General features: G+C 50.1%; 5 protein-coding genes across 5 annotated transcripts; 3 read left to right on the top strand and 2 right to left on the bottom strand.

Moving 5' to 3' along the window:
• The first annotated feature begins 35 nt into the window (after positions 1-35).
• On the top strand, positions 36-2,292 carry BO87DRAFT_377140 (protein arginine methyltransferase RmtB). Its single transcript, XM_025623476.1, has 4 exons — positions 36-546; positions 680-1,093; positions 1,154-1,391; positions 1,456-2,292. The coding sequence occupies exons 1-4, from the start codon at positions 309-311 to the stop codon at positions 2,204-2,206; spliced, it is 1,641 nt and encodes a 546-aa protein (XP_025478911.1). The 5' UTR covers positions 36-308; the 3' UTR covers positions 2,207-2,292.
• On the bottom strand, positions 2,268-3,520 carry BO87DRAFT_426634 (uncharacterized protein; the record flags this gene model as incomplete). The annotated part of the gene is made up of 3 exons (XM_025627376.1): positions 2,268-2,590; positions 2,652-3,451; positions 3,513-3,520. 3 exons carry the CDS (start codon positions 3,518-3,520, stop codon positions 2,268-2,270), a joined length of 1,131 nt encoding a protein of 376 aa, XP_025478910.1.
• Positions 3,521-3,725: 205 nt separating this feature from the next.
• BO87DRAFT_360220 (AAA family ATPase SEC18) lies at positions 3,726-6,732 on the top strand. Its single transcript, XM_025621546.1, has 4 exons — positions 3,726-4,122; positions 4,182-4,334; positions 4,388-4,700; positions 4,752-6,732. The coding sequence occupies exons 1-4, from the start codon at positions 4,001-4,003 to the stop codon at positions 6,615-6,617; spliced, it is 2,454 nt and encodes an 817-aa protein (XP_025478909.1). The 5' UTR covers positions 3,726-4,000; the 3' UTR covers positions 6,618-6,732.
• Positions 6,733-8,287: 1,555 nt separating this feature from the next.
• On the top strand, positions 8,288-9,120 carry BO87DRAFT_397543 (uncharacterized protein; the record flags this gene model as incomplete). Its single annotated transcript, XM_025625311.1, has 2 exons — positions 8,288-8,714; positions 8,783-9,120. 2 exons carry the CDS (start codon positions 8,288-8,290, stop codon positions 9,118-9,120), a joined length of 765 nt encoding a protein of 254 aa, XP_025478908.1.
• A 1,825-nt stretch (positions 9,121-10,945) lies between these two features.
• BO87DRAFT_377138 (KxDL motif-containing protein) lies at positions 10,946-12,398 on the bottom strand. Its single transcript, XM_025623475.1, has 3 exons — positions 11,858-12,398; positions 11,590-11,742; positions 10,946-11,382 (listed from the first exon to the last, which is right to left on the bottom strand). Exons 1-3 carry the CDS (start codon positions 12,163-12,165, stop codon positions 11,301-11,303), a joined length of 543 nt encoding a protein of 180 aa, XP_025478907.1. The 5' UTR covers positions 12,166-12,398; the 3' UTR covers positions 10,946-11,300.
• Positions 12,399-13,387: the final 989 nt, after the last annotated feature.

The following is a 13,387-nucleotide window of genomic DNA, read 5'->3' as shown; positions in this document are numbered from 1 at the left end:
CAACCCAATCCAGTCCCAAGCCGGCGGGGCTGCCTTTTCCGAGAATTTTCTAATTTTTTCCCCTCGATTATTTGACTTTTTTTCTCCGGCGGGAATCTCGACTCAACCCCTCCTCCTCAGGTACTTCCATATCGAATTCTGTCGGCAGCAACCATTAGCTCCGACATTTTCTTCTCTTCTTCTTCATATCTAGTGACAGTGTCTTTGGTTCAATTTCATTTGGTTGTCGCTTAGATACCATAATATACCAGTCCCGCTCCTACGAAAAATAACCGTCTCAATTGGTTCTGTTTCCCCGCAGTTGCGCCATGTCTGCTTCTGCTCTCCCCTCTGAGCGTCTGCCCAGAGACGATGATGCACGCTCCGTCTCTTCCGATAGCTCGGATGTAAGCAACGAGGAAGGATGGGAAGATGTCGAGCCCGATGATGATACCCAGCCCGTCGTGGGCCTGTTCTCCGAGAAGGTTTACCCTGACGTGCGGGCCATGCTCAAGGAGACCAAAGACAAGTACAACTTTGATCTGCGGAGGATTCAAAAGGAGCTCGGTGTGTAGTCAATTGTACTTGGATTTAGCATTTGCTATTTCCCTCTGCTGCTCAAGCCCGGACGATTGTCTGTTGGTCGATACATTTGATATGAACTATGGCTAACCTATTTCAACTTGTGTTTCGCTATCAGACCTGGACTTCCTGGGTACTATCAAGTTGGTCAACTATGTCCGAACTCAAGTGAAAGAAGGCAACATGTCTCCCGACGTCTCTTCCGCCGACAAATTCGAGGACGATGCTTACCTGAAGCCCGTGCTGGAGGATGATGCCCTTCTCTACAGTCTGGATGACATTGAGGACGAAACCGCCGAGACAACTGGTGGTTCTGACGCTGAAAGACGCGTGATCGAACTCCAGGAAGACCTGGAACGCCTTCAAACCCAGTTCTCCGAGTATAGAGAGGCCGTGCAGAAGTCTATGGAGGAGCAATTGACCAAGGAGGATGAGAAGCTCGGCTCTACCCTCAGTGACGCGTCCGCACAAAAGGCCGCTAACAGGGTCGAAGAAATCGACGCGGACTATTTCACTTCCTACGCCTACAACGGTATGATGTCCTTGATCCCAGGGCTGCTCGGTTTCTGATACTAACGCGCTTCTTATCTAGGAATCCACGAGTCCATGCTCAAGGACACCATCCGCACTGATTCCTACCGCGACTTCGTATATGAGAACAAGCACGTGTTCAAGGATAAGGTTGTCCTCGATGTTGGCTGCGGAACTGGCATTTTGTCCATGTTCTGCGCGAAGGCCGGTGCGAAGAAGGTTATTTCGGTCGATAATTCCAATATTATTGATAGAGCCAAGGAAATCATCTACGAGAATGGATTTGGTGATGTCATAACGTATGTTTCGCAATATCTTGGTTTTTCTAGTTGCGTGACTGACAGCTGATACCTAAACTTCTAGGTGCATTCGCGGTAAAATTGAGGAAGTCACGCTGCCAGTTCAGCAAGTTGACATCATTATCTCCGAATGGATGGGCTACGGTCTACTGTTCGAGGCCATGTTTGACTCGGTCATTTACGCTCGGGACCGGTATCTCGCCCCCGGAGGACTCATGGTTCCCTCGCACGCTACACTCCGCGTCGCTCCCTTCGCCGACCCTGACTTCATCGCAAACCACATCTCATTCTGGAAGAGTGTGTACGGCTTCAATATGAGCAGCATGCTGACTGGTATCTATGATGAGGCTCTGGTTCGTGTCGTGGAGCCATCATCGATTCCTGGCCAATCTGCCGTTTTCCTTCCCCTTCCTCTACATACCATCACTGTTGAGGAGCTGTCGTTCCTGAAGGAATTCCAGGTCACTCTTACCGAGGACATTGACGCGCTGGACGGTTTTGCTATCTGGTTCGATATCTTTTTCATGCCTTCGAGCGACTCACCCATTGCCGACGACGCTGTTCCGTCCGAAATGCAGAAGAAGGGCATCGTCGCTTTCACCACGGGACCTTATGGTAAAGAGACGCACTGGCAGCAGAGTATCCTTCTCATCGACCATGAGAAGAGAAAGGGCGTCGCCTTGAAGAAGGGCCAGACCATCACTGGAAAGGTCGGCTATCAAAAGAAGTCGGAGAAGTCCCGCTCCTTGGACATTACCATCGAATGGGATAGCCAGGATGGCGAAAAGGGTTCCCAGAAGTGGGGTCTGCAATAAGTTGCAGGTCTCGTTGCAGACTCATCTCCAGTTTAAGTAGATAGATAGTCTTCAAAATGCGTTAGTCATAGACAAGGCTCGCTACCTGCTTCCATCGACTAAGAGTACGACTCAACGAATGTAGCTTTAGATCGTGTACAAGAGAGCCTAGAGTTGTAAGCTGCCCATGAAGTTCTGGTGTGAGTGCGAAGTTGAACACTTCAACGTCTCGATCGGGAGTCTTCGTCATGGCGTCTGGAATCCCTGTGTCGGTGGTGTCGATCATGATGAGAACGATGAGACCGCGAATCAGAATGGGAGGTTCGTCGATGCGAACGATCTCGACTTCTATCTCTACGATGCCGATGGTGTCGACGGGATCTTCCATCCTTGTCATCTCGACGCCTATCCGGGGAAGCATCAAGTCTGAAGCCTTCGATGCTATCCTGCGATGGCGACCTCCTACTGCGATGAGAAGATCGATGCTTCTCCGAAGCCTTCAGAGCTTCCAGCTCTCGACTTCGTTCCTCATTCCACCTTTTCCTCTCCTGCTCAACCGTCTTCAACTGGCGGACGCCCTTTCTCATCGCCGCGAGCGGGTCATTTGCATCCATCCGGGCCTTCTCCCTTTCTCTCCTTAATGGGTCCTCATTTCCCCAGACGTCCTTGCTTGGCATGGATTCAGCAGCTGCGCCCTCGCGTTGCGAAGACGAATACCAAGGGTCTTGTCCAACAGATTGTCGAAACCCAGCCGCATTAGAGAATCGCATCGTGTATTGGTCTTCGAGCTCTCGTTTCTTGTCTTTCGCCTCCTTTTCTGCCTCTGCATTCTGTTCCACGGGCTTGCGCTTCGCCTCTGAAGGGAACAGATCAATGTGACCAGTACTATCATGAAGTGGCGCATCGCTTGACCGAGCAGCGGCTTGTTGCGCCCGTCTATCCAGCGCCAACTGTGCGTCTTCCTGTGCAAATCTAATGTCTCTATCTGTATCATCCTCTCCGGCTAAGCGCCTTCTCTTTCTAAATCGGCCTGCATCCTCTGTATGACTTTTCCTCTCTTGTGGGCGGCCGGACGGCGTTGGGGGCGGCGGAGGTGGTGTTGAAGGCCGTTCGCCGCGGAGTATCTGAATCCTTCGTTCAGCATCAGCTTCTTGCATGAGACGCTCTTCCTCCTCTTCTTGGGCTTTGGCCTGAGCCTCGTCGCGCCGAACGCGCTCGATGTTCGCTGGGTTGTAGACGTTCCATGACTTCTTGCCGAGAAGGTGACTGCAAAAGAACACTGTAAGTACTCAAGCATGCCAAGACAGGGGGAATATGGTATACTGACAGAGGCATCTTTAAGGTATGGCGATGTAATGAACTGGTGGGGATGGAGGCGTCAGTTCTCCCTCCGGGGTGCGTGAACGAGAAGCAGCGTCATCCAGACCGGTCGGCGAAGACGGAGGTGGGCGGACCGACCGATGGGGCGGGAACCCTGGGTACCTTACCTACGGTCCATGTGTCGCGGGCGCTGGAGCTTCCCCCCCCATCCAATGTGAGACCGCCACCTCTCATTATTCTTCTTTCTTTCCATCCTCTACCTCACTTCTATTCCATATATTCAGTTGCCTATACTCAACATCACATTTTGCTTGTGTACTCATATACTATCTAGTCATAATCAGATCATTTGAGTACTTGGTCTCAAGGCAACAGCTGCTGGCAGCATCGCTCCGCCACAAGTAACCAGTCTATACATACTCTGTCCTCGTCTGGGAACTCATTGCAGTTCCCTTTTAATTTGCAACTCGAAGTCCTCCTCTATCTGGTCTGAAGATGTTCAATCGCAACAACTATCCTTCCGTCCCTAATCCTTTCGGCTCCCGCCCCTCTCGAGGCGACGGTTATACCAACCCAGCTCAAGGACAAGCCCCCTACCCCTCCAGGTCGGGCGCAAGGTATGGACCTTACACGGCACCATAATGAAACAACAGTGGTTGATACGCTTGGTATTTAGTCCTGCAGGATACGGAGCGCCACCCCAATATACCGGGAGACCGCCGCAAATGCCTCCGAGAAACCCCGTTGGGGAGAAGCCCGTGAGCTCAGGCCGATCATGGACGCTGCGTCCTGCCAAGAGCCCGGATAATACGTATACATTTGGGAACTTGTACGTTCAAATGTGGTCGCTGCCTCGCTTGTCCTTCTTCTAACTGTGTCTAGGGTTGCTGTTTCCGCCCAGGAATTCCCACCCTCCCGCGATGGACACGATCTCCTCCTACTCATTAACGGTCTCTACGTCTTCTCCGCGCGCCCTCTTGATGGGTTCCCCCCGGGACAAATCAGCATGTCTGATCCTCAGCGGACATGGGCTGGCGTCGCTTTCACGGATACCGTTTCGGTGCAAATCTACGACCCTTTCAGTCAGGGCGGACAGGCCTACGTCGGTTCTACAGATATTGAGGTTGGGTTTGCTGGGAAGAAGCGGGTCGAGACTCCATATGATCAAGATGAGCTGGCAAGTGTGGTGATCAGGGTACTTTTCCCCATTTCCGGTGGAAGAAAGAGCGGCAACTGATTTGTACAGAACTTCGAGAACCAAATCTTCGCCCCCGGCCAGAAAATATTAATGGATCATCGCAGCATCCCACTTCTGTTGACCGTCAAAACCGTTCAGAGAGTCGATCTATCCTCGGAGACTGCCAGCGGTGGCAGCGTCGAGACGGATCCTACGGCGCGGGGTATACTCACCAGGCACTCCCAGATTACGTTCTTCAAGGATGCTAGTACTGGTATCAACTTGAAGCCCTCGAACCGCCGACCGGCGGCGAACTCCATCATCCAACCTGACTTCAAGTTCGAGAACATGGGCATTGGTGGTCTTGATTCCGAGTTCAGTACTATCTTCCGTCGTGCGTTCGCGTCCCGTATCTTCCCTCCGGGTTTGGTGGAGAAATTGGGACTTCAGCACGTCAAGGGTATCCTGCTTTATGGTCCTCCCGGAACGGGTAAAACCTTGATTGCTCGTCAGATCGGAAAGATGCTCAATGCCCGGGAGCCCAAGGTCATCAACGGACCCGAAGTGCTTAACAAGTATGTTGGTCAGTCCGAAGAAAACATTCGGAAAATGTTCGCAGACGCCGAGAAGGAATACAAAGAAAAGGGAGATGAAAGTGGTCTTCACATCATCATCTTCGATGAACTAGACGCTGTCTGCAAGCAGCGTGGCAGTGGAGCTGGAGGTGGTACGGGCGTTGGTGACAGTGTGGTGAACCAGCTGCTCTCGAAGCTGGATGGTGTGGATCAGCTCAACAATATCCTACTCATTGGAATGACCAACAGAAAGGACATGATTGATGAGGCACTGTTGCGTCCTGGTCGTCTTGAAGTTCATATGGAGATCTCTCTTCCTGATGAGAAAGGCCGAGCCCAGATTCTTAAGATTCACACCCAAAAGATGCGGGATAACGACGTCATGGATGATGATGTTGACCTGGCTGAGCTGGCCCTGATGACCAAGAACTTCTCTGGTGCTGAAATATCTGGTCTTGTGAAGTCCGCATCTTCTTTTGCATTCTCCCGGCATATCAAGGCGGGCACGACAGCCAGCATCAGCGACGATGTCGTGAACATGAAGGTCAACCGGTCCGACTTCCACCATGCGCTCGAAGAGGTCACACCTGCGTTTGGTGTCTCTGAAGAAGAGCTTTCTAGTCGTATTCAACATGGCATCACACACTTCTCGCCCGTGATCAATGAAATCCTCAAGGAGGGCGGCCTGTTCGTCAAGCAAGTTGCCGAGGATGAATCCTCACCTTTGTTCTCGGTTTTGCTACATGGGCCCACTGCAAGTGGCAAAACGGCTCTCGCGGCTCGAATTGCTATAGACTCTGGATTCCCCTTCATTAAATTGATCAGTCCCGAAGACATGGGAGGCTTCAGCGAAACGGCAAAGGTTCAGCGCATTATCAAAGTCTTCGATGATGCTTATAAGAGTCGCACAAGTGTTGTCGTTATCGATAATCTCGAGAAGCTCATCGAGTGGGTTCCTGTCGGCCCTCGCTTCAGCAACACAATCTTGCAGACTTTGCAGGCCGTGTTGAGGAAACATCCTAACAAGGGTCGCCGACTCTTGATCATAGCAACCACTACGCAGAGATTTGTGATGAAGCAGCTTGACTTGTTCAGCTCCTTTGATGCCGACATCATGGTTCCCAACGTGATGACATACGATGAGCTAAAGCACATCTTGGAGCATTCTGGCGCATTCAACGAGCAGGAAATTGGCCAGGCACTGGCAGGCATTGGCAGTATATCCGATGACGGCACCATTGGAGTTGGTGTGAAGAAGATCTTCAGTGGGATTCAGACGGCTAAGAAAGACGTGGATAAGGTTGGCCGCTTCGTGCAGGTTATCAACAACGCTATCGAGGCAGAGCGTTCTGGTGTTTAAGGAGCGTTTGCTCCTTCTCAAGGTCTGGGACCATCTTAAGATTGTCGCTACGTTGGCTATTCGCTTGTAAGCTTATTTAGATGCTAAACTCAATAATAATATCGCTTGTTACTAGACATGGTGCACTACCCAGATAGTGCTGTTCCTTGCAGCCAAGGCTTGCTGTGGTCTGAGCGTGGAGACTGTGCACCAGCTGATGGAGTCGTGGTGACAGTGTGACGAGTCACTGGCGACAGGCGATTGTCGGATCGTGTTTAAAATTACAAGGGCTTCAAGGCTTTTGATTAGATTGCCGCCAAAAAGCTCAACTGAAGATATGGAGTGGACCCATTCTCTTACTGTTGTAAAGCGGCCCAACGCCTCTGCAGCTCAAGTTGAGTCGCTTACTGCCTGCAGTGTCGTGTTGGTAGAACATCACGGAGGCCCTTCACCTTTTATAACCGGGTTCCGACCTAAAGATTCCATATTTATTTCTGCTTATAGACGATATTGTTTATCTGGTACTGCTGTTTACTTTGTAGCTACTATTGATCGCTTGCATGCAAAAGTTATTCTATTTGAATTCTGATAAGCTATAAGTCAATAGGCATTTGAAGGTATAAAACTATATGGTCATTAGCATTGATGTAAAATACATAGGCTAATGGCTAACTGTAGACATATTATGGTTGAAGGTCGGTATGACTATGGTCAGAAGTAAAACTTCTGGTATGAAGGATCAGGTAATCATGATAGATTCCCTTTGGCACCATACTTGATGATGTTGAAATATCCAGAAAGTAGTATTGAAAATATACATGAAAATGCTTTAATAGAGATCAAATCTCTACGAATAAATAAATGACATGATCTTTCACAGAGCTCCCTCTCCTACGTAGTATAGAGGCTATGGTATCGATGCCTCCGGCTGTTGTAGACGCCTGTCATCCCTGGAGTACCCTTTGAAGGAAGCCTGGGGGGTAAATGCTAAGAACCGAACAATATCATCCTACAAGACCGCCCTCCAGTACGATAGTATTTTCCTTTTTGTAATGAATCTTACCCCAGCTTTAGCTGCAGGATGAGACTGCTTCTGAGTGGAGACTCATATTTCATGTGTTAATCCTGACCCTCAATTGCATCTTGGTAGCTCAGCGGTTTCGATAACAGACATTGACTATTGTGTAGTTATGGAAGATTCCTATGGAAGATTCCGACCTATTCGCGTTCGTATCTGAATCTGCCTAAGTTCCATCCTAACATAATTGGTTCGGGACTATGCATGATTAAGGTGCCTTGATGCTAGGTAAAGCACACTGCATATGTCGCTGCCATGCGCAAGAGTGCCTGTATGATGTATGGGAGTGAATAACTTACAATAACGTGAATTGTATTCTATCGAGATCGTGTGGCAGGGAACTAATTCCCTCATCCACTTCACTTCGCACCCACACCTGCCCTCTTTCCTCTTTCCTCTTTCCTCTTTCCTCTGCCCTCTGCCCTCTGCCCTCTGCCCTCTGCCCTCTGCCCTCTGCCCTCTGCCCTCCCATTTCCAACTTCTGTGTTTCTTTTGCTTGCTACAAACCTTCGAAAGCCCTTTCCTTACTATATTTGCAGCTCTTGCTTTGAAACTTCTAGATTACAACACTTTACACCACCGCAAACGCTACTCTACATATCTACCAACAACGATGGCAGCGTGCAGTTTCACACCCAAACAGATCCTGAAGAAGGAGGTGTCACAGAGAGAATATGAGTTCCTCCAAGAATGGGCCCCCGACACTATCAAGGACTACACTCCGATCAAACCTGGCAATCCGGTAGACAGGATGCCCAAGCATCAGACGATGCCCAGCCAGCCACACGTTCAGAGCCCCCGACGGGCTAAACCTCGCTCGCCTCTCTATGAGGAATGGAAGGTTCAGCCGCTACACAGGGAGACGTTGAACGAGGCTGCAAAAGCCACAGGCGCCTCTGTGAGCATGGAGAACAAAACCAACGGGATGATTCCTCCTGCTCCTACCACAAACGTCAGGGTCAATGGCAGGCATCCTAGTAACTCGTTGGACACAAAGATCCGCCAGCAGGAGCCGGTAAAGAGTAGTTCTGTTTTACATAGCAAGTATCGAGTCTCTTTGTGATGTCTCAATATAATAACGATCTCTAACGTTTCGCGCTTTGAACAGATCATTATGCGAAACCCACCGCTAGCACGAATAACCGTGTTATCGCGAACCCTGTCCCTAGTGTGGCATCCAAGTCAGGAGTGCCCAGGCCTGGGCCATATAAACCTGTGGAACAGAACAATAAGAGGGTCATGGTGAGCCAACGCAGGCCACCTCCACCGCCTTATGTATACACCGCACCGAATCGTAAACAGTTTCGAAACGATGACTTGATCAGATGGTCGGACGGGATTAAGACTCTGAGCGGTGCTATGGCCTACTTCCAACCTAGTTTCATTCAAGACCCGTGGAAGGAAATGAAACCTGTTGTGACGAAATTCCTTGAGCGATACTGGTAAGACTCCCTTCCAGTGTTAGTTCGAAATGATCGTTGTCGCGACGCATTTCTGACATGGATGTAGATGAGTTCAGATCAAGCAGCAGGAGTTCCTTGAGATGGTGGGAGTAGTAGGACCTAATTTGAGAAGGAAATGGTATCTACATTGCTGTGCCATGGTTATATGACGTCGTGCGGTTGTCAAGTGATGTGTTGAGGAAATGCATGCTGATAACTTTCGCCGAGTAGCCCCTAAGGCAAATAACGGGAACAAGGACAATCAATTCATTTTAAGTTGATGGGACCTCTATAGACGCTAGAAGGTATGCCAAACAACCACCTCACTATGCATCGTATCAGCGACATTCATAGTTGAGTGTAGATGTATTGAGAGCCAGTTGGGCAGCCCAGATCCAAATATAGTACACCCCTCAACCCCGAGCCCCTGATCAAGTTAGCCCAGAAAAATGAAACATGCTGTACCGACCATCCGGGCAAAGTCAAACACTCTCATCTTGAGAATAGAAAATCGAAAAACAACTATGAGGATCACATAAATGTCACACTAACCGGAACTCAAGTAAAAAAAAAAAAAAAAATTATTGCAAGCTTCAAACTAGAGATTCATGCATGACTAACTCGGTAATAAAACGTTCCTTCCTTTTTCCAAAGCTCTCGATAGTTGGCACTACCTATAACGGCAGGCACGGCCTTGGTCATTGATAGATCGACTCCCCCTTTGTCGCAAATTGATGGTGGTCTACTTAGGGGTAGACAAGTACTTCCGTCTCCCTCTCCGTCTCCCTCACACATTTGCGAATTGATTGAACTATATTCGTGCTCACGCACTATTATGGAGCTAATCGATCTATTTCTGTGTTGTTCGCTGGTGACTAGTATGTGATGGTTTAGTATAGCCTTTATTTCACGTACTATTGGGCTTCCTCCCCCCCTCCCCCCAGCCAGGGGATAATGTATAACTCCACGTCGCGGTAGTAGAATCCCCCTCCTATAACATTTTACTGCAAGTATACCACTAACTGTCAAATTGAAGGCTAGAAATAGGGTGACGCATATCAGAAACATTGCACTGTGGAGCTAACACAATATTCTCCACTGTCTAGAAGCTAACAACCGGCTATCGACCCCATATTGCACCTTCCAACACAAATATGCCTTCTGAGTTTGATCACTAAGTATTCACAGTTTCACTTCGTGCACTGCAGGATTAATAATAGCTTCTGACTACCATGACAATCATTCTATGGCCATTGGCTGTGTGACACAATTGCAAGTCGACGCCTAGAAGCTCCAACCACACCCTGTACCATGACATGCATGACCAGCCTTAAAGCGGCAACCAGCGCGTTCTAACCATAGGGCGGAGCGGAGCAGGCGGTACAGCCATGTCCGCTGGCGGAGTGGAGTCAGCAGAGGTTCCAGTTCCGCTCATCCAAGGTGGGGGGTTCCCAAGGACGTCGGCAGCCGGGAATGACGACAATGGTCCTCCCACCCTCGAGTCATGACATACGTATAGCGGGGTCTGGCAGTCTGAGCTCTAGTGCTCCCAAAAGCTATACAGGGTGTATAATGTATCGCCGAGAATGTCGCTCGTGAGACCCGGGGACAACCCCTGGAATGCACTGCAGGATACCTCAGAGGACCGTGCCACACTCCCCCCACAAGCCCATCCCGCTCTAAGGGTGATTTAATGTGATTCGGGTTGGCACATGACCCAGCCCCTGCTCGTCACAAGCCTGATTGTGACTCCCTTTTCACCTGGTTGCTTTGGGCTGATGCACAGTGGGCCGCATTTCTGGCACGTGGATATTACCTTTTGGCTATGATCTCGCCCACCACCGCAAGCGCGACTGCTGTTGATGTCCTAGAGAACCAGTGTTCGAAGTTCGAATGTATATTTCGCCAGATTCAGCGCACTATGGTATAGCGACGCGTCCACCCAAAGACACGGCGCCCGAGGAAAAAAAAGCAAAAACATGTACCAGCCCAAAATCCCTTCAGTCGCGAGATAACGCAAAAAGATCAAGTAGCCCTTCAAAAACCCACGCCAGATCCGAACCCAGAAACCCAATTTTACCCTATACAGAACCGTTATCGTGGTTGCCAAATAGAGGTGTGTGCCTCCAAAAATCTGGACCGATGTGAAACCGGACCGAGCCAATATAAGCCCTTAGCTTGGGATTAATTGTCGTCGAAAGTGTACTTCTTGGACGCCCGTCTATACTCGTCGGGAAAGTTATTTTCGGCCTTTGCCTTGAGAGCACTATTTACGTGATCTGTCAGTATTTGGGGTATTTGGGATAATGGAGGCTTAGGCTGGGATGCAGCACCTGCTGCAGCAACTGCGCTGCCAAGAAATATTCTGACAGCGGAGCGCAGCGGGCGCCTGTGCTCTCCGCCGGCGGAGCGGAGTCCCTCAGCTGCTGTATATGCGATACAGGGGGGCTCTTGGGGAAACTTGGAAACTCACTTCACACGCTTCTGTGTCCATTCCAAGTCACGCTTGGTCTCGCGAGCAACTTTGATACCGTCGTTGAAGGTGGCTCGGACTCCTTTTAGACGACGTTGTGCCAGGGCCTGCAATTCCAAAAGCTCTCGCTGTTTGGCGTTCAACTGACCGGAACTAGTCTTACACGTCAGTTTGTTTCCATCTCATTTTTGTTGCATGCCAGAATCCCAAATTGGCCCAATCCAACGGCAGCTGGAACCCCCTTGGAACCGCAAAGAGAAATGCTCACGTTTGTGCCTGTGTTGCCAGTCCCCTGTCCAAAGGTGTGGGATCAAAGACATCCTGCATGCGGTCGTTGAGAACGTCGACGACATCCACACCAGAATACGACGCAGAGCTCGTTTCATAATCGCCGCCGATGCTGCCAGAGCTGTAGCTGAAACCTGCAGAGGTGCGGCTTCCTGCAGTAGTGCTAGTGTCAGAGATATCTGGAGGAGATCCAGAAACTCTGGTAATGGGATAGAGGCTGGCAGGAGCAGGAGCCTTAGAGGGAACATTGATGGGAAGAGAAGGAGACTGATAGTGATGGGTCGCCATGATGATTCGTCTTGTTGCTTGGTCCACAAGAGCGTCGAAACGAAGACAATGGGGGACTATAAGATGAAGACTCTTCAGTCACAAGGAAGTATCGAGGTCTAGCTCCGAAGGGATGGAGGTGTATGGGAAGACACAGGGTAGGGATCACGAGCAAGAATGAATGCACGTCAAACTGATAACCGCACTTGATGAGGTAGAAGAGAAAGAAGAAGAGGAAGAGGACGACGAAGGATGAGAAGAGGGTTTATATAGCCTTCACCGGAGGGTCTTCCCTCCGGCGGGAAGGTCCATGACGAGGACTGTGACCTCAATTGAGAGGGGGGATGGGATGGGCGATTGATCCATTGGGCATTGGGCCATCCCCGGAGGTTTCTTTCCCACCACCCCTTTGACACTCACTTTCCCAATTCCTCCATTTCTCTCCAATCCCAACCCCCCAATTCCGCCCGTCCCTCACTATCTGGCCGCCAATTCGCTCCTTTCTCCGAATTGACCCCGCTCTGGCTTGGAAAGCGAAATTTTAGGAGAGATCTATGAATGGCCGGAGCCTGGTCCAGGCCGTCCCATACCTCCTCCACTCAGTCCCCAACCCGCGCTCCCGTGGCAATTTTTGTCGGGCATCCAGTCTGTCCCAGGTCAGATTCCCCATCATCGGGCTGCAATGGACAATGGGGCCACCGGAGATATAAAAGGGGGATGTAATGACGAGACACCAGCTCAAGTGCTTCCGATTCTGGTCCTCAGCGGACGTGCGAAGTTACGTATATTTTTTCTTATATTGGGGACTTCTGTTGAACTATTGATCTGTCACAACTCTCTTACCCTTTCTTCTAGCGCTCAGCTCCCGTGAGAGGTTTCTGTTGCCCATCTTCTTTCGCTGTACCGTTTCATTCTTTCCTCCACCTTCCGAATCCCGTGGGCTACCCATGTGCATCAATATCAGGAGGCTGGGTGGCTGGGAAAGCTTGTGTGCTGCGGCCTGTGGTAGAAGAGCCATTCAACAGAAGGACGACCAACGGCGATAAGAGTTGCGTGACTACGGAATTGCCGAATCATGAGACGACCAATCGCGGTCTTCTCATCAGCTATGCCACCGCTATTTGACCTAACATTGATCAGTTCCCGGTGTTTGTCGTTTCTTTTCCGAGAAATCCTTCCGTTACTCGACGCAATTCATCTCGATGGATGTGGATACCAGCGGGCTGAAAGCGCTCGCAATCAA

Source organism: Aspergillus neoniger (genome assembly GCF_003184625.1).
Source record: "Aspergillus neoniger CBS 115656 unplaced genomic scaffold BO87scaffold_19, whole genome shotgun sequence".
Taxonomy (NCBI): Eukaryota; Fungi; Ascomycota; class Eurotiomycetes; order Eurotiales; family Aspergillaceae; genus Aspergillus; species Aspergillus neoniger.
This window is presented reverse-complemented; position numbering and strand designations above follow the sequence as displayed.